Consider the following 18,489-nt stretch of genomic DNA (forward strand, 5'->3'; position numbering starts at 1 on the left):
TACGGGTGTAACCCTATTATAGATCTTTTGTATTTTAAGGTAGACAGGTGTGTCTCCTCCTAGCTTATCGATAGTGGTACAGTCCAAAGTTCACCAATGAGTGTGTTTGAGGCGTTCCTGGTACTGGGTAAGTAAGGACAAAAAGAGAGAACAGTCAGTCAGTCACCCTAGTCCTACACCCAGATCACCACCCAGAAAAACCTCCCAGACCACAGGCTAGGTCTGAATAGAGAGACTAACATACAGCAGAACAGCAGGTAAGGATAACACGTACAGAGAGAATGTTCAGGCCAACACCAGACCGACCGACAGACTGACTGACAAAGAGCCACAGCAAATGGCTGCCATTTTGCTCCTGTGTTTGTTTATGTAATAGGAGCATTGTTTGTTTGGGCTCAGTGGACCATGCAGGCCACCTCTCACTGGGTCCACTCCAAACCAGAAACCACAGCTACTAGACTAGAGGGACAGCAAGGAGAAGAGTTCATATAGCCTACTGGTAGATGAGTGAATTAGTGTGTTGTTGTGAAATTAATAGGAGTTTCATGGACAGATTGCCTAGTTGTATTACTGGTGTTGATGTGTGATTTGTTAATGGTGGCCTGTCATGGTCTGGGTCATATTCATTAGACACCAAACGGAAGAAAACGGACTGAAACAGGGAGGGACTACCTGGACTTGTCCAATAAGAACTGCTCCGTTGCAAAACGTTTTGCTACAGTGTGCATTAATGAATACAACCCTGACCTGATTGTCTCTGTCCAGCAGGTTTGCTGTGTGAGCTGCTGCCTGTCCTGACGTGGTGGTGGAGGAGGAAGTTGCCGTGCCAGTGACCAGTGAGGCTCACTAGTGGGACCATGTTTTAGAGGCTCACCTCCCCCTCCGCTAGCACCTGGAGGTTCGACTTTGACCCTGTACAATGAACAACGATGACAGGTTCTACGACGCCGTCACAGGTGGGTGTCCCTGTCTGCACTGGGGGGGGGGGGTAATTTAGCTTGTCTGGTAGGCTCGTGTCACTGGGCAACTCGCAGCTTTGCTTCCCTTTTGTAGTCTGTAATAGTTTGCAAGCCCTGCCACATCCGACGAGCGTCGGAGCCAGTGTAGTACGATTCGATCTTAGTCCTGTATTGACACTTTGCCTGTTTGATGGTTTGTCGGAGGGCATAGCGGGATTTCTTTAAAGATTCTGGGTTAGAGTCCCACTCCTTGAAAGCGGCAGCTCTACCCTTTAGCTCAGTGCGGATGTTGCATGTAATCCATGGCTTCTGGTTGGGGTATGTACGTACAGTCACTGTGGGGACGACGTCATCGATGCACTTATTGATGAAGCCAGTGACTGATGTGGTGTACTCCTCAATGCCATCGGAAGAATCCTGGAACATATTCCAGTCTGTGCTAGCAAAACAGTCATGTAGCTTAGCATCTGCTTCATCTGACTACTTTTTTTATTGACCGAGTCACTGGTGCTTCCTGCTTTAGTTTTTGCTTGTAAGCAGGAATCAGGAGGATAGAATTATGGTCAGATTTTCCAAATGGAGGGAGAGGGAGAGCTTTGTATGTGTCTCTGTGTGTGGAGTAAAGGTGGTCTAGAGTATTTTTCCCTCTGGTTGCACATTTAACATGCTGGTAGAAATTAGGTAAAACGGATTTAAGTTTCCCTGCATTAAAGTCCCTGGCCACTAGGAGCGCCGCCTCTGGATGAGCGTTTTCCTGTTTGCTTATGGCCGTATACAGTTCATTGAGTGAGGTCTTAGTGCTAGCATCGGTTTGTGGTGGTAAATAGACAGCTACGAAAAATATAGATGAAAATTCTCTTGGTAGATAGTGTGGTCTACAGCTTATCATGAGATACTCTACCTCAGGCGAGCAAAACCTTACATATCGTGCACCAGCTGTTGTTTACAAATATACATAGACCGCCACCCCTTGTCTTACCAGAGGCTGCTGTTCTATCCTGCAGATACAGTGTATAACCCGCCAGCTGTATGTTATTCATGTCATCGTTCAGCCACGACTCGGTGAAACATAAGAAATTACAGTTTTGAATGTCCCGTTGGTAGGATATTCGTGCCTGTAGTTCGTCCATTTTATTATCAAGCGATTGTAAGTTGCCCAATAGTATCGATGGCAAAGGCAGATTAGCCACTCGACGCCGGCTCCTTACCAATCACCCCGATCTCCTTCCGCGATATCTCCTTTTCTTTCTACTGTGAATGACGGGGATGAGGGCCCTGTCGGGTGTCTGGAGCAAATCCCTCTCGTCCAACTCATAAAATAAAACATATTTGTCCAGTTCAAGGTGAGTAATCGCTGTTCTGATGTCCAGAAGCTCTTTTCGGTCATAAGAGACGGTAGCAGCAACATTATGTACAAAATAAGTTAAAAACAATGCGAAAAAACACACAAAATAGCACAGTCGGTTAAGAGTCCATAAAACGGCAACCATCCCCTCCGGCGCCATTACTCCAGTTTACCACAGTGTCATCAGGTTATTGTTTATGGCTATCATATTTCTTTGGGTGTTCCGGGTTGACCAGGCTAATTATTTATTAGTTAATTATTTATAACACATTTTATTAGGGCTCTACACCTTACTCTCTTCCACCCCTACAATGCTTAGTTCAGAGTCAGACAGTGTATGTTATGTCACAATTTGTATCACGTCATAGTGCATTAGTTATGTGGCTCCCGCCCATGTAGAGTCATTCCTTTCACCTGTAGCCTAGTTGTGAGACTGTCAAATGTCAGACTGTTTACTTTGTTATTATACAGTGCATTCGGAAGGTATTCAGACCTTCACTTTTTCCACATTTGGTTACGTTACAGCTTTATTCTAAAATGGATTAAATACAAATGTTTCCTCATCGATCTAAAATGCTGCCACCACCATGCTTCACTGTAGGGATGGTGCCAGATTTCCTTCAGACGTGACGCTTGGCGTTCAGGCTAAAGAGTTAAATCTTAGTTTCATCAGACCAGAGAATCTTGTTTCTCATGGTCCGAGAGTCCTTTAGGTTCCTTTTGGCAACCTTTAAGCGGGCTGTCATGTGCCTTTTACTGAGGAGTGGCTTCCATCTGGCCACTCTACCATAAAGGCCTGATTTTTGGAGTGCTGCAGAGATGGTTGTCCTTCTGGAAGGTTCTCCCATCTCCACAAAGGAACTCTGGAGCTCTGTCAGAGTGACCATCGGGTTCTTGGTCACCTATTTAAATCTATTTAATCCATTTTAGAATAAGGCTGTAACGTAACAAAATGTGGAATAAATCAAGGCATCTGAATGCTTTCCGAATGCGCTGTACATGTTATTCAATAATTTCATCCAAACTGCTCGCACACATCAACAAGCTTCTGCGTAGCCAGGCACTAAAATATAACTTGGTTCTATTTTTGACGCTTGATGCACTGCAAGTCCCGCCTCTCCCATCCCTTATTAGTTTTTAGGAACATAAACCCACGTGGGTGATTGAAAGACGAACTGAGGTTCACACTCCAGTCCAGTTGGTGGTGGTAATGCACCTTAAAGTTGGTTGCCAACTGCCATATAAAGTCAGAAGAAGAAGAAATTACTAGAAACTAACTAGGTTTCCCCTTTTTATCTGTGGATTAATTGTCGGAGTAGAGAACACACGATTTTGTGTGACTGAAAATGGTGTCACTGAAAATTCAACAAAGATCCAGAAAAAAAGGACCTTGTGCATTTCAGGTAAAATAACAACCCAATGTTTATATCTCAGGACAAATTAGTTAGTGTCAAAGTTGCGTCAATTCAAATCTGGCATTAGGAACAAAAGAGGTCAACACAACTTCTAAGATATACTAGTTATTTTAATTAATGCAAAAACCTTCAATGGTAAATATGATGTTTCGTATATACGGGCTCCCCGAAATACCTCGCAGGGCAATCAGAGAACTAATCCATTGTTTTAAATTCTTCCTCAAATACTCTTACAGAGAGAGTTTCCCACCTCTCTGCTGGCCAATCAGAGTAGAGACTTGAGAGTGGTTTAGACTTACTCAGCCTATCCGTTGGCGCACAGGCTAGTCCCCCGCCTCTTAGCGCATCCCTGTTTCCAGGCATACGTTTATCATAACAACCTGTCATAATGAGAAGAGCCAGCTCCCCTAGACACCATTCCTACGTCCAAGGAAGGTTCACAGATCACAAAGAACCAGTATAGTCTAGTATTTGGAGACACAAATCCTTATCTCATTTTACCCCCTAAAACAGCTCTTCACATCAATCACAGCTTGCCAGGTGACACAACCTACATTAGCCCAGTCAAGCATGCATTCTTTCTAAGTTAGTCATCCCATCGATTATAAAAAGAATAAATCCCCCATATTAGCAACTAGCTAAATGGCCATGAATGTTTCATGTGTTTCGACCTGTCCCCAAATGAATATAGTTGGTTCAGAGTTCGTTTTGATATTTCAACCTGCGTGTCCTGATCGCGTCTGGTGTGGATGGACAAAATCAACATGCGCGCGATGGCGCTTGTGCCCGGTCTAGTCAGCATGTCACTATAAGGTGCTTTTTTGAACTCTCCTAGCAAGCACACTCATAGTTTTTTGTTTGGAACACAGCCCTCCGTCCCTACCGGCATACAATTACTGTTGTTTACGCAATCCAAAAACATTCCATTTATAAATTGCAATCTGGGTCAGGTGGGCATCATTTGAAATCTTATTTGATTGCCAACATGGCTAGCGATGTTATAAAATATGATCTTACAGTGCACTTCAGACAGATTGTAATTTTGGGACGCATAGAATGTAGTCGTGTTCCGTGGCAAATTTTCTTCACGATACAACAAACGGGCTCATTCTATTCAGGACAACCAAGGTTATAACGCATGCCATCCTTGTAACTGGATAAAACATAGCGATCATAAACGTTTATACTGTAAATGACGTGAGTTTTCAAATATGGAAATGTGAAGTGCACATTTGGGACTTATGGGTGAGTGGGTTGCTTGTATAACATCAAAGCTGTGTTTATTATAATCCTCAATGTGTCATCTTTCAGAACACATCGTCTCCCCTCGATTTACAGCATTTCCCTCACTCAGATTACAAATTTGCAAAAGTAGCCCAATTAGCGGGAGGGATGGGGTCATCTCGGTCGCGTGCTGTGCTCAAGTTTAGAGCGTCTGTCAGTCAAAACCCATACAGAACTGTGAAGCAGAGAACCTGAGCTCTGACGTCATGTATAGCATGTTACTGTATAGCCACTGCGTTCCAATTTAGGCGTTTATCAATGAAAAAATCTGCAATTTTCAACCTGTGTACGGGATGACCAGGATGTGAGTGGAAAGTCTACCAAACACGTAATCAGATGGTTATCGTCTACAACAGGGGTGTCAAACGTCCGGCCCACGGGCCGGATCAGGCCCGCAAACGGGTTTAATCCGGCCCGCGAGATGATAAAAAAAAAATAATAATAATAATAATTGTAAAGTATAAAAATGCGCTGCAATTTTTCAATAAAATAAACTGCTGTTCCAATTGCGTCCACTGGATGGCGCAATAGCAATTGTGTTAAGCAAGCAAACTGTTTATACCGGGGCAGAGCAAGTAGGTCAAGCACGTGCAGCCAATGAGCTACTTTGTTTTGCCCGCGATATTTATTACGGCTTCTACTTTTAACATTATGTGCTTTGGCACCCTTATTGCCCCAATATGTCTCTGTCAAAAAAGAGAAAAGTGGACGCAGAGTGCAGAGTGTTCCAAGAAAAATGGTCATCCTATTTATTCACGGAATTGAATGGGAAAGCTGTATGTTTGGTGTGTTCAGAGCATGTTGCAGTGCTGAAAGAATATAACCTTCGTCGCCACTATGTGAGTCTTCATGCCGACAAATATGACAACTTTCAAGGACAGCGGAGATGAGAGAAGGTGAATGAACTGTTGGCGGGTCTGAAGAAACAGCAGTCTGTGTTTACTCATAGCCGAGACATCAGTGACGCTGCAGTGAAAGCTAGCTACCTCATTGCTAATGAAATAGCAGTGGCTTCAAAACCATTTAGTGAGGGTGAATTTGTAAAAACATGCATGATGAAGGCAGCGGAGATTGTGTGCCCTGAAAAGCGGCAGGCTTTTGCAAATATCAGCCTGACAAGAAACACAGTTGCAGACAGGATTTCCGATCTTTCAGTGGATTTGGACAGCCAGTTGAAGCAAAAAGTAAAGTCATTTATTGCGTTTTTCGGTTGCAATTGATGAAAGCACGGACATTACAGATGTTGCACAACTGGCCATTTTCATCCGCGGAGTTGATGACACATTGACCGTCACCGAGGAGTTCGTGGAGTTGGTGCCGATGACAGATACAACGACAGCAGCTGATATTTTTACCGCACTCGTCGGGCGCGCTGGACAGGGTCGGAGTGGACTGGTCCCGCGCTGTCAGCCTGGCTACAGATGGTGCGCCCTCAATGATCGGGAAAAAAGCAGGCGTTGTGACAAAGTTCAGAGAGAAAGTGCAATCTGCAAATGGAGGACGTGGTTTTTTGACTTTTCACTGTATTTTGCACCAGGAGGCTTTGTGTTGCAAGTCATTAAAGATGGATAACGTCATTAAGGTGGTCATCCAAACTGTTAATTTCATCCGATCCAGAAGCCTGAATCACCGTCAGTTTGACAGCCTTCTCAGAGAGAAAGACCACATCTATGGCCTGCCATACCACACTGAGGTAAGATGGTTAAGCCGAGGTGCTGTGCTGAGGCGTTTCTTTGATTTACGAGAAGAAATTGAACAGTTCATGGAAGAAAAGGGCAAACCAGTGTTATAATTTCATTCCGCAGAATGGATGCAGGACCTTGCATTTATGGTGGATGTTACAGAGCACCTGAATAACTTGAACAAACAGCTGCAAGGGCGCAACAAAGTTGTCACGCAGTATTATGACAGCATACATTCTTTCAAGTTGAAGCTGTCATTGTGGGAGACGCAACTTGACGGTGGTGATGCAGCTCACTTCCCCTGTCTGAAAAATGTGTGCGCGACCCAACATGTGGCAGACATGAAGCGGTTCAAAGATAAAATAACGGGACTGTTACGGGAGTTTGAGCAACGCTTTCAGATTTATGTTTATATGTTTTTATGTTGATGTGCTATTGTTTTTAATTGATTTTATTTTATTTGTATATTTAACCTATTCTTGACTCTGTGGTTCTTGCACTTGTTTGGGGAACAGGATTTCATTATTTTTATCTACATTTCTGCCTGAGAAATGACACCTGATATAGTTCTGTGATCTGTGAAACAGTTCTGTTAATCACTGAGGCATTGTGTGTTTGTGTGTTCTTTGTCCTCAGAACTTTCAAATAACTTGAGGTGTTTTATGATTAATAGTGATGTTGTGCTTTTGGACACTGTCCTCAGGCTCCAGCTTTATGTTTATATGTTTTTATGTTGATGTGCTATTGTTTTTAATTGTTTTTATTTTATTTGTATATTTAACCTATTCTTGACTCTGTGGTTCTTGCACTTGTTTGGGGAACAGGATTTCATTATTTTTATCTACATTTCTGCCTGAGAAATGACACCCTGATATAGTTCTGTGATCTGTGAAACAGTTCTGTTAATCACTGAGGCATTGTGTGTTTGTGTGTTCTTTTTCTTTAGAATTTTCAAATAAACTTGACGTGTTTTATGATTAATAGTGATGTTGTGCTTGTACTATTTTGGACACACTGTCCTCAGGCTCCAGCTTTATGTTGTATGTTGATCGTATTAAAACAAAGAAAACAATCTGAAGTTGTTGTTTTTAAGTTATATATACCATGATTTTTCCGGTCCGGCCCACTTGGGAATAGATTTTCCTCCATGTGGCCCCTGAGCTAAAATGAGTTTGACACCCCTGGTCTACAACATCACTATGTCATCAGAGGGTTGATTACCTAGACGCTAGCAAGCCAGCGAGACAAGTTAAAATATCAAAAATAGAGCTAGATAAAGCCAGAAGAATAATATACTTGTTGAACATAGCCATCAGTCTTGCGTGTTTTCATGGTAATCACTCACTCACTGTTAAGTTTGTCAATGTCCCGACATCAGTGTTAGCTATCCTGCTACCGATGCACGTGCAGCACTCTAACTGGCTCTCTAGCCTTTCCCTAATTTGTGTGTGTGTGTGTTTGTCTGTATTAGGCTTGGACTCTGATGAGTCGTATGAAGGCATGTCAGAGGCCAGTTTTAAAGATGCCGTGGTGTACGACGGCACCCAGAGGAACAATGGTTCCTTGCCACAGGGGAATGGAATCAGGAAGCACAGGTACGCTAAGATTCCTGCTGTGTCCTCCACTCCGGGTCCTCTCTTTTTCTCTCCGTCCATTTCTTTCGCTTGTCGGTCTCTCTCGCACTCTCTTTCTCACACTATCGTAATCTGTCTCTTTCTGACTGCTCTTTCTCTCTGTTGTTCGCTCTCTCTCTCTTTCCCTCTACTGCCCCCCCATCCCTTTCTCCCACATTCTTAATAGCTTTAACCCCGCAAGAATACTGGCCAGTCCACATGCTCCATTTATCTCTTACCCAGTCTGTCAGTCAGTATATGATAACACCGAACAGGTCAGCCTCTACAATCACATACTGTAGTAGTGATAGTCATCATAGTGATACTCACCTTCTCTGATTCTCTACAAGACACTAATATGTTGTCTCTGTGTGTTTTGTCTTTCTGTCTTATCCTTACATCTTTCAGGACAACGCTACCCACCCCAATGTTCTCCAGAAACAACTTCAGTGTGTGGGGCATTCTGAAGAAATGCATTGGACTGGTAAGGGCTACGGACCATATCTAAAGAATCACTTCATGATCACAAATCTATTTTTAGACCATGACATTCTCTGTCTCTACGCTAAAGAGTTTGAATTCATCCCACTTGTGTGAAGGTATTTTACATTCTAATCTTGCTTCTTTTCTGTGCGTGTGTGTGCGCGCACATGTGTAGGAGCTGTCCAAGATCACCATGCCCATTGTGTTCAATGAGCCCCTGAGCTTCCTCCAGCGGATCACTGAGTACATGGAGCACACATACCTCATCAACAAAGCCTGCTCGCTGTCCGACTCCATAGAGCGCATGCAGGTGAGAGCACACATACACACCGTAACAACAAAAGTCGCTTCCGATAACCCAGTTGGATGACTAAACAGTAACTGTGTGTGTGAGAGCCAGTGAATCCTGTGGCTGACTCCTCCCCTCCTGTCTTCCCAGGCGGTAGCTGCTTTTGCTGTGTCGGCCGTAGCATCACAGTGGGACAGAACTGGAAAGCCCTTCAACCCTCTGCTAGGAGAGACCTACGAGCTGACACGGTGAGGGGACAGGACTGCAACACTCCCATACAAAGTTGCATAGAGAGGTGTTGTAAAAAACTGTCTAGCTCTGGACTGTTCCTCCATGTCTCTGACTAGACTGCACACTGTATTGGCCTTTAAGCCTTTAATAGGACATCTTTACCTGCTTCCACCCATGAATTTAACAATAACACTGTTATGTTCCTCTGTTGACCTTATTTTCAATATGCTATGATAACAATCTGTGTCTCTTTTTTCCTCCTTCTGTCCTGCCTCTAATCTCCCCCCATCTCTCTTTTCTCTCTTTTCTCTCTCTCTCTTTTCTCTCTCCCCCAGAGAGGACCAGGGCTACAGGCTGATCTCGGAGCAGGTCAGCCACCACCCCCCCGTCAGTGCCTTCCACGCTGAGAGCCTAGTCGGGGACTTCGTCTTCCACGGCTCCATCTACCCCAAACTCAAGTTCTGGGGCAAGAGTGTGGAGGCCGAGCCCAAGGGAACCATCACACTAGAACTCCTCAAGTGAGTCAAATCAATCCAATCAAATGTTATTTGTCACATGCACCGAATACAACAGGTGTAGACTTTACCGTGAAATGCTTATTTACGTGCCCTTTCTCAACAATGCAGAGTTAAAAAGTACAATTTTTTCCCCTTCTCACAAATAAGAAAATCAAATAAAAATAATAAGGATACAGTACCAGTCAAAAGTTTTAGAACACCTACTCATTCCAGGATCTTTCTTTATTTTTACTATTTTCTACATTGTAGAATAATAGCGAAGACATCAAAACTATGAAATAATACATGTAGTAACCAAAAGTGTTAAACAAATCTTTGCCTTGATGACAGCTTTGCACACTCTTGGCATTCTCTCAACCAGCTTCATGAGGTAGTCACCTGGATTGCATTTAAATTAACAGGTAGCAAAGGGTGGCTACTTTGAAGAATCTAAAATCTATAATATATTTTGATTTGTTTAACACTTTTTTTGGTTAATACATGATTCCATATGTGTTATTCCATAGATTTGATGTCTTCACTATTATTCTACAATGTAGAAAATAGTAAAAATAAAGAAAAATCCTGGAATGAGTAGGTGTGTCCAAACTTTTGACTGGTACTGTATATACAAGGACAACCGGTACCGAGTGAATGTGCAGGGGTACGAGGTAGTTGAGGTAATATGTACATGTACCTGTAGGTATGGGTAAAAGTGACTAGGCAATCAGGATAGATAATAAACCGAGTAGGAACAGCGTAAGTGAAGTGTGAACGTGTCTGTGTGTGTGTGTGTGGCGTCAATATGCATGTGTCTGTTTTGTTTGTGTGTGTGTGTGTGTGTGTGTGTGTGTGTGTTGGAGTGTCAGTGTAGTATGTGTGGGTAGAGTCCAGTGAGTGTGCATAGAGCCAATGCAAATAGTCCGGATAGCCATTTGATTAACTGTTCAGCAAACGTGTGTGTGAGAATCCATTGTGTCTATGTTTACTCCCCTTCTCCTCCCCAGGCACGGTGAGGTCTATACATGGACCAACCCTTTCTGCTGTGTACACAATGTCATCCTGGGTAAACTGTGGATTGAGCAGTATGGCACTGTGGAGATCCTCAACCACAGGTGAATATAGGAATGGCTATTTTGTTTACCTTAATTTACCTTCAATACTTTGTTTGGAAGCATACAAATGTGTATACAGTGTATTCGGCAAGTATTCAGACCCCTTTAATTTTTTTCACATTTTGTTACGTTACAGCCTTATTCTAAAATGGATTCAATAGTTTTTTCCCCTCATCACTCTACACACAATACCCCATAATGACAAAGCGAAAACAGGTTTTTAGAAATGTTTGCAAATGTATTAACAATAAAAAGAGACATACCTTATTTACATAAGTATTCAGACCCTTTGCTATGAGACTCGAAATTGAGCTTAGGTGCGTCCTGTTTCCATTTATCATCTTTGAGATGTTTCTACAACTTGATTGGAGTCCACCTGTGGTAAATTCAATTGATTGGACATGATTTGGAAAGGCACACGTCAGTCAATATAAGGTCCCACAGTTGACAGTGCTTGTCAGAGCAAAAACCAAGCCATAAGGTCGAAGGAATTGTCCATAGAGCTCCGAGACAGGATTGTGTCGAGGCACAGATCTGGGGAAGGGTAACAAAACATTTCTGCAGCATTGAAGGTCCCGAAGAACACAGTTGCCTCCATCATTCTTAAATGGAAGAAGTTTGGAACCACAAAGACTCTTCCTAGAGCTGGCCGTCCGGCCAAACTGAGCAATCGGGGGAGAAGGGCCTTGGTCAGGGAGGTGACCAAGAACCCGATGGTCACTCTGACAGAGCTCCAGAGTTCCTCTGTGGAGATGGGAGAACCTTCCAGAAGGACAACCGTCTCTGCAGCACTCCACCAATCAGGCCTTTATGGTAGAGTGGCCAAGACGGAAGCCACTCCTCAGTAAAAGGCACATGACCAGCCCGCTTGGAGTTTGCCAAAAGGCACCTAAAGACTCTCAGACCATGAGAAACAAGATTCTCTGGTCTGATTAAACCAAGATTGAACTCTTTGGCCTGAATGCCAAGCGTCACATCTGGAGGAAACCTGGCACCATCCCTACGGTGAAGCATGGTGGTGGCAGCATCATCCTGTGGGGATGTTTTTCAGCAGCAGGGACTGGGAGACTAGTCAGGATCGGGGGAAAGATGAACGGAGCAAAGTACAGAGAGATCCTTGATGAAAACCTGCTCCAGAGCGCTCAGGACCTCAGACTGCAGCAAAGGTTCACCTTCCAACAGGACAACGACCCTAAGTACACAACCAATTAGGGGTGTAACGATTCGTTTTAACAACGATTCGATTTGTATCACGATTCGTGGTTGTCGATACGATTCAAGGACGATATTGGTTCATTTAGAACGATACGATCCGAAACGATTCAGTGACTTGAAATCGATTCAGTAACCTTTTAGCCAAAAATTCTACCAGTGTGACTGAAATAAATACCTGGATACTGGACAGTGCAGGTGAAGTTTCCTAGATTCCTGTTTCTTGTAAGGACCGCAATGGTGGCTTGATAATTTCTCGCTCGTCGGCTTCTCCTCTGTCGTCCGCCATGCTATGTTTTGTTGTCGTTGCGCCTTTGCGCTGCTGCTGGCGCGGGGCGATGACGTCACGGATAGGCAGACTGAATCGAGTAATGTTTAAAGCCTTTATCATTAAAAGTGCTAAGAAAAAACATCCATATAAAGTCTGACGTGCTTAAATCCAATGGGTTATTTCCTAGTATCGATACAATCGATTTATTACATTTTAAAACGATGTTAGATTGATATATGTTGTCCAAAAGGCCAACTCGCCGAGCACAGATCGATGTAGTTGGATCATAGGAATATAAATCGATACATCGATGTAGTAGATGGATCGTTACACCCCTACAACCAATACAACGCAGGAGTGGCTTCGGGACTAGTCTCTGAATGTCCTTGATTGGCCCAGCCAGAGCCCGGACTTGAACCCAATCGAACATCTCTGGAGAGACCTTTAAAATAGCTGTGCTGCAACGCTCCCCATCCAACCTGACAGAGCTTGAGAGTATCTGCAGAGAGGAATGGGAGAAACTCCCCAAATACAGGTGTGCCAAGCTTATAGCGTCATACCCAAGAAGACTCGAGGCTGTAATCACTGCCAAAGGTGCTTCAACAAAGTACTGAGTAAAAGTTCTGAATACTTATGTAAATGTTACATTTTCAGTTTTGTGTTTTTCATAAATTTGCAACAATTTCCCAAAAAATGTTTTTGCTTCGTCATTATAGGGTATTGTGTGTAGATTGATGAGGGGAAAAAACAATTTAATCAATTTTAGAATAAAGCTTTAACGTAACAAAATGTGGAAAAAGTCAAGGGGTCTGAATACTTTCTGAATGCACCACTTTCAGCAGAACAGACACGGGAAAATCCTAACTTCCACTTTAACAAAATGTTCACTTAATTATGCATTGATGGGTTAAGTCTTGTTCACACTGGCAGTTTGAAGTGACTCAGATCCAATTTTTTTGTGTTTCCGATTTGAATATGATCTTTTTCCTGTAGTCTGGACAGCCAAGAAGTTCATGGAATCAGATATTCTCAAGTCAGATTCAGATCACATTCACAGGTGATTTGAAATCAGATACATGGCCATGTGACTTGGCCATGTGACTTGTCTGAACAGTGAAATCTGATTTATTTGCCCTCAAGTGTTTTTTAGACTTATTTGGCATATCTTGTTACTTGCTAGCTACTCTGTTGACAGTTTGACAAGAACATGACGTGGTAGCTAACTAGCTTGTTAATTGTTTACAAACAAATGAGTGAATATGATAGCAAGCTGAACAGCTAGCTAGTTAGTTGACTCTTGTGGTTAGCCAAAAAGGACTCGTTTTGAAGTTGAAAGTTGGATCGTCTTATCCTTTGAGGCTTAAAAAAGTGTTCATACAGTCAAACAGTCAAAGCTACTGGGAAACGTCTATGGCAGGCATTGTTGTCACTTTCGCTTGCTACACAAGAACTTCTGAGCAAGAGGAAGCATGAGAACCACTGCACACACACCCCTGTCATTACCATGACAACTACCATAGCCATGTCAGCAAATGACTACAGTCTGAGCGCACGCAAATCCGATTTGGTCACTTGTAACTTGCTGTTTGGACAGTTAGTATTCCAAAACGGATTTGAAAAACAAAACTGATTTGAGCGTTAAGGACTGCATTGTCAACGAAGCTTAAGTGAAAATGTGACTTTTGTGGTAGTTAAGATTCGCCCCTAAAGACAGTAGTTGAGCTATAATGGTCTGGGAATGTATGGTTATTTCTTTTCTCCTCATTCTTCTCGTCTCTGTCTGTCCTGAGCAGGACTGGAGATAAGTGTGTGCTGAACTTCAAGTCATGTGGCATGTTTGGGAAGGAGCTGCACAAAGTGGAGGGCTACATTCAGGATAAGAGGTACAGAATGTGGAAGTATTGGCACTCTGATACACCACCTATGGCTTACTTCTCTGGTCCTGATTTCACTGGTCCAGTTTTAAGTGTTTTGGTGACATTTTTGGTGACACACTGCAATAACTTGTTACAATGGAAAGCATAATCTGTGTTTTTATTGGACGGAGTTTAACCTTTTATTGCAGTGGGCTAAATCAGGGTCACACAGAGTGTGACACACAATGATAACACGCCGTAATTCTCTGTCGGTGCTGCAGTATTTGGCTGCTGATGTCTCCACCCCTCTCTGTCCCTGGCAGTAAAAAGAAGCATTGTGTGATCTATGGGAAGTGGACTGAGTGCATGTGGAGTGTGGACCCCCAGACATACGAGGCCAACAAGAAGGCTGAGAAGAAGGGAGAGACTAAGAAGAAGAGTCAGGTAAGTGAGTCTCACAACATGGATGTCCTTTTGAAGAGTAACGTTATTTTTAAAGTAGATTGGGCCTTGTACAGTCGTGGTCGAAGGTTTTGAGAATGACACACATACTAATTTTCACAAAGTCTACTGCCTCAGTTTTGATGATGGCAATTTGCATATACTCCAGAATGTCATGAAGAGGGATCAGATGAATTGCAATTAATTGCAAAGTCCCTCTGCCATGAAAATGAACTTAATCCCAAAAAAACAATTTCCACTGCATTTCAGCCCTGCCACAAAAGAACCAGCTGCCATCATGTCAGTGATTCTCTCGTTAACACAGGTGAGAGTGTTGACGAGGACAAGGCTGGAGATCACTCTATCATGCTGATTGAGTTAGAATAACAGACTGGAAGCTTTAAAAGGAGGGTGGTGCTTGAAATCATTGTTCTTCCTCTGTTAACCATGGTTACCTGCAAGGAAACACGTGCCGTCATCATTGCTTTGCACAAAAAGGGCTTCACAGGCAAGGATATTGCTGCTAGTAAGATTGCACCTAAATCAACCATTTATCGGATCATCAAGAACTTCAAGGAGAGAGGTTCAATTGTTGTGAAGAAGGCGTCAGGGCACCCAAGAAAGTCCAGCAAGCACCAGGACCGTCTCCTAAAGTTGATTCAGCTGCGGGGCACCACCAATGCAGAGCTTGCTCAGGAATGGCAGCAGGCAGGTGTGAGTGTATTTGCACGCACAGTGAGGCGAATACTTTTGGAGGATGGCCTGGTGTCAAGAAGGGCAGCAAAGAAGCCACTTCTCTCCAGGAAAAACATCAGGGACAGACTGATATTGTGCAAAAGGTACAGGGATTGGATTGCTGAGGACTGGGGTAAAGTCATTTTCTCTGATGAATCCCCTTTCCGATTGTTTGGGGCATCCGGAAAACACCTTGTCCGGAGAAGACAAGGTGAGCGCTACCATCAGTCCTGTGTCATGCCAACAGTAAAGCATTCTGAGACCATTCATGTGTGGGGTTGCTTCTCAGCCAAGCGAGTGGGCTCACTCACAATTTTGCCTCAGAGAGCAACTTCTCCCAACCATCCAAGAACAGTTTGGTGACGACCAATGCCTTTTCCAGCATGATGGAGCACCTTGCCATAAGGCAAAAGTGATAACGAAGTGGCTCGGGGAACAAAATATCAAAACTTTGGGTCCATGGCCAGGAAACTCCCCAGACCTTAATCCCATTGAGAACTTGTGGTCGATCCTCAAGAGGCGGGTGGACAAACAAAAACCCACAAATTCTGACAAACTCCAAGCATTGATTATGCAAGAATGGGCTGCCATCAGTCAGGATGTGGCCCAGAAGTTAATTGACAGCATGCCAGGGCGGATTGCAGATGTCTTGAAAAAGAAGGGTCAACACTGCAAATATTGACTCTTTGCATAAACTTAATGTAATTGTCAATAAAAGCCTTTTGACACTTATGGAATGCTTGTAATTATACTTCAGTATACTATAGTAACTTTGTGAAGACCAATACTTGTCATTCTCAAAACTTTTGACCACGACTGTAGTGTACATATTGTGTTTTTTAATGTTTGTTGACTCATTGTAATACAACATTGACTTCTCTTGATAACTGTCCTCTGATTTTGATTTCCTGATGATTCTGGCAGCATGCCATCACATAATGTCAAGGTAAAAACGAGACAAGTAGTCTCGGTCTCTGTAGTAGTCTGTAGCTTGTATGTTATTACTATGTGTAGTGAACCTGTGAGAACATTATAGTGTACGTTCATTTCATAGTACAGTATTCTGTATGTAGTAGATATGGTATATTCATGGTACATGAAGTAGACTAATCCCTTGCTGAAGTAATTTCTGATGTTATTGCTTTATTCAGAAGGAAAATACACATATTTTATTAGATTTTGTAAGCAGTGCTATTTTTGTGTGTGTGTGCAGGAGGAGCCTGAGGGGGCAGACAACGATGATGCAGATGACATGCCTGAGGTCCAGGAGACAGTAGCTATGATCCCTGGCAGCACCCTGCTGTGGAGGATATCATCACGACCCCAACACTCTGCTAAGGTAACACACAAACACAGCTTAGCGTATACCCAACAGCATACACACATACACTCATACATTTTGGCATTCATTCTGTATAATATTGTTTTTACAGATGTATAACTTCACTAACTTTGCCATGTCGCTGAATGAGTTGGAGCCTGGCATGCAAGACCGCCTGGCCCCCACAGACTGCCGCCTGCGGCCCGACATCAGAGCCATGGAGAACGGAGACATGGGTAATGAAGTTTTATCTATTACATCCCCACAGCCTACATGATGCTGCCCTCTACCGTTCCTTTGGGGTGATGCATTCACATTTCCTTTTTGTGTTCAGGTTCCATTGTTGTTTTTTTGAGGGGGGTTAAGTATGTCAGTGCTTGCCACATATCCACACAGCCAAATTATTAGAGGCTGGTTTATTGAAACTAGTGTTAGGGTTGTGTATCAGCTTCTAACTACAGAAGAATACAGTGGTCAGGAGGACCATGAATATGCCCCAATACCCAATAGGTCATATAAGATCCACTGTTCTTGTATGTGCAGATGAAGCAAGTCGAGAGAAAGAGAGGCTGGAGGAGAAACAGAGGTCGGCACGGAAAGACCGTTCCAAGGACAAGGAGGAATGGTCCACTAGGTGACAACTGAGCGTCCTCGCATTTGAAGATTTTTAAAATTTTTGTAAAGTACTTGCAGAACAAAAAGGTCTACGGTGGTATATCTTTGAAAGTAAAACATAATAACCATAATCGTGTCTTATCGTGTCTTCCAGATGGTTCCAGTCAGGCACAAACCCCTACACGTCATCCCAGGACTGGGTCTACACAGGGGGCTACTTCGATAGGAATTACTCTGACCTCCCTGTTATCTACTGATCCAGGTGTGCTCCATGGGAACACCCCCCAACATCCACTCAGCCTCCCTTACACTCCTGCCAGTCCGCTGACACTCCTGTCCTAAGCACCACACAGTCTCCCATTGGAACTCTGAAGTGGCGATAGCCTCTCCTTGTATAACACATGCATCTATGTGTTGTTAGCACAACCCTCCCCCGTCTTCTAACAGTTATGGAACAAACAGTCAAGGTGAAATCAGGGATGTGATGCTCCTTTGATCATTGGTTTGGAGATTCTTTGGGACATGTTGGAGGCATCAAAGGTGAAAGCAGAAAGGAACAGAAACGGAGTCTGGAGGAGACTGTGTTTTGTTCCTGAACAGGAGTGCTTTGTGGGTACCCCTCCCCTTACTCCCTATCAGACCTGGGTCGAATACCTATTTGAAATATTTGAAATATTTTAGTTTGATGTAACTTGCTTGGCATGGCGAGTTTGCACTTTTGGGACTATTCCATTGGTCCCATTGCACCTGACAAGCTAAACCAAGCGCACATGGAGTATTCCAACCAGGTCTGCATGTCCCCTATACAGTGGTGGAAAAAGTACCCAATTGTCATACTTGAGTTAAAGTAAAGATACCTTAATAGAAAATGACTCAAGTAAAAGTCACCCAGTAACATACTACTTGAGTGAAAGTAAAAGTATTTGTTTTAAAATATACTTAAGTATCAAAGGTAAATGTAATTGCTAAAATATACTTAAGTATCAAAAGTAAAAGTATAAATAATTTCAAATTCCTTATTTTAAGCAAATCAGATGACACCATTAGATTTTTTAAATTACAGGTAGCCAGGGGCACACTCCAACACTCAGACATCATTTACAGGTAGCCAGGAGCAACCTCCAA

At 43.2% G+C, this 18,489-nt stretch overlaps 1 protein-coding gene across 1 annotated transcript in view; it reads left to right on the top strand.

Annotated features, from left to right (window-relative positions):
• LOC121545499 (oxysterol-binding protein-related protein 2-like) overlaps positions 1-18,243 on the top strand; it is a 35,438-nt gene extending 17,195 nt beyond the window's left edge. Inside the window, exons 2-14 of the mRNA XM_041856062.2 lie at positions 769-956; positions 8,157-8,280; positions 8,707-8,782; positions 8,957-9,091; positions 9,221-9,318; positions 9,637-9,819; positions 10,806-10,913; positions 14,190-14,279; positions 14,576-14,696; positions 16,642-16,767; positions 16,862-16,985; positions 17,293-17,383; positions 17,519-18,243. Coding sequence (XP_041711996.2) covers positions 920-956; positions 8,157-8,280; positions 8,707-8,782; positions 8,957-9,091; positions 9,221-9,318; positions 9,637-9,819; positions 10,806-10,913; positions 14,190-14,279; positions 14,576-14,696; positions 16,642-16,767; positions 16,862-16,985; positions 17,293-17,383; positions 17,519-17,621 — 1,416 coding nt within the window. The 5' untranslated portion in view covers positions 769-919 and the 3' untranslated portion in view covers positions 17,622-18,243. The remainder of the gene's footprint in view (positions 1-768; positions 957-8,156; positions 8,281-8,706; positions 8,783-8,956; positions 9,092-9,220; positions 9,319-9,636; positions 9,820-10,805; positions 10,914-14,189; positions 14,280-14,575; positions 14,697-16,641; positions 16,768-16,861; positions 16,986-17,292; positions 17,384-17,518) is intronic.
• Positions 18,244-18,489: the final 246 nt, after the last annotated feature.

This window comes from Coregonus clupeaformis, chromosome 30 (assembly GCF_020615455.1).
Source record: "Coregonus clupeaformis isolate EN_2021a chromosome 30, ASM2061545v1, whole genome shotgun sequence".
Taxonomy (NCBI): Eukaryota; Metazoa; Chordata; class Actinopteri; order Salmoniformes; family Salmonidae; genus Coregonus; species Coregonus clupeaformis.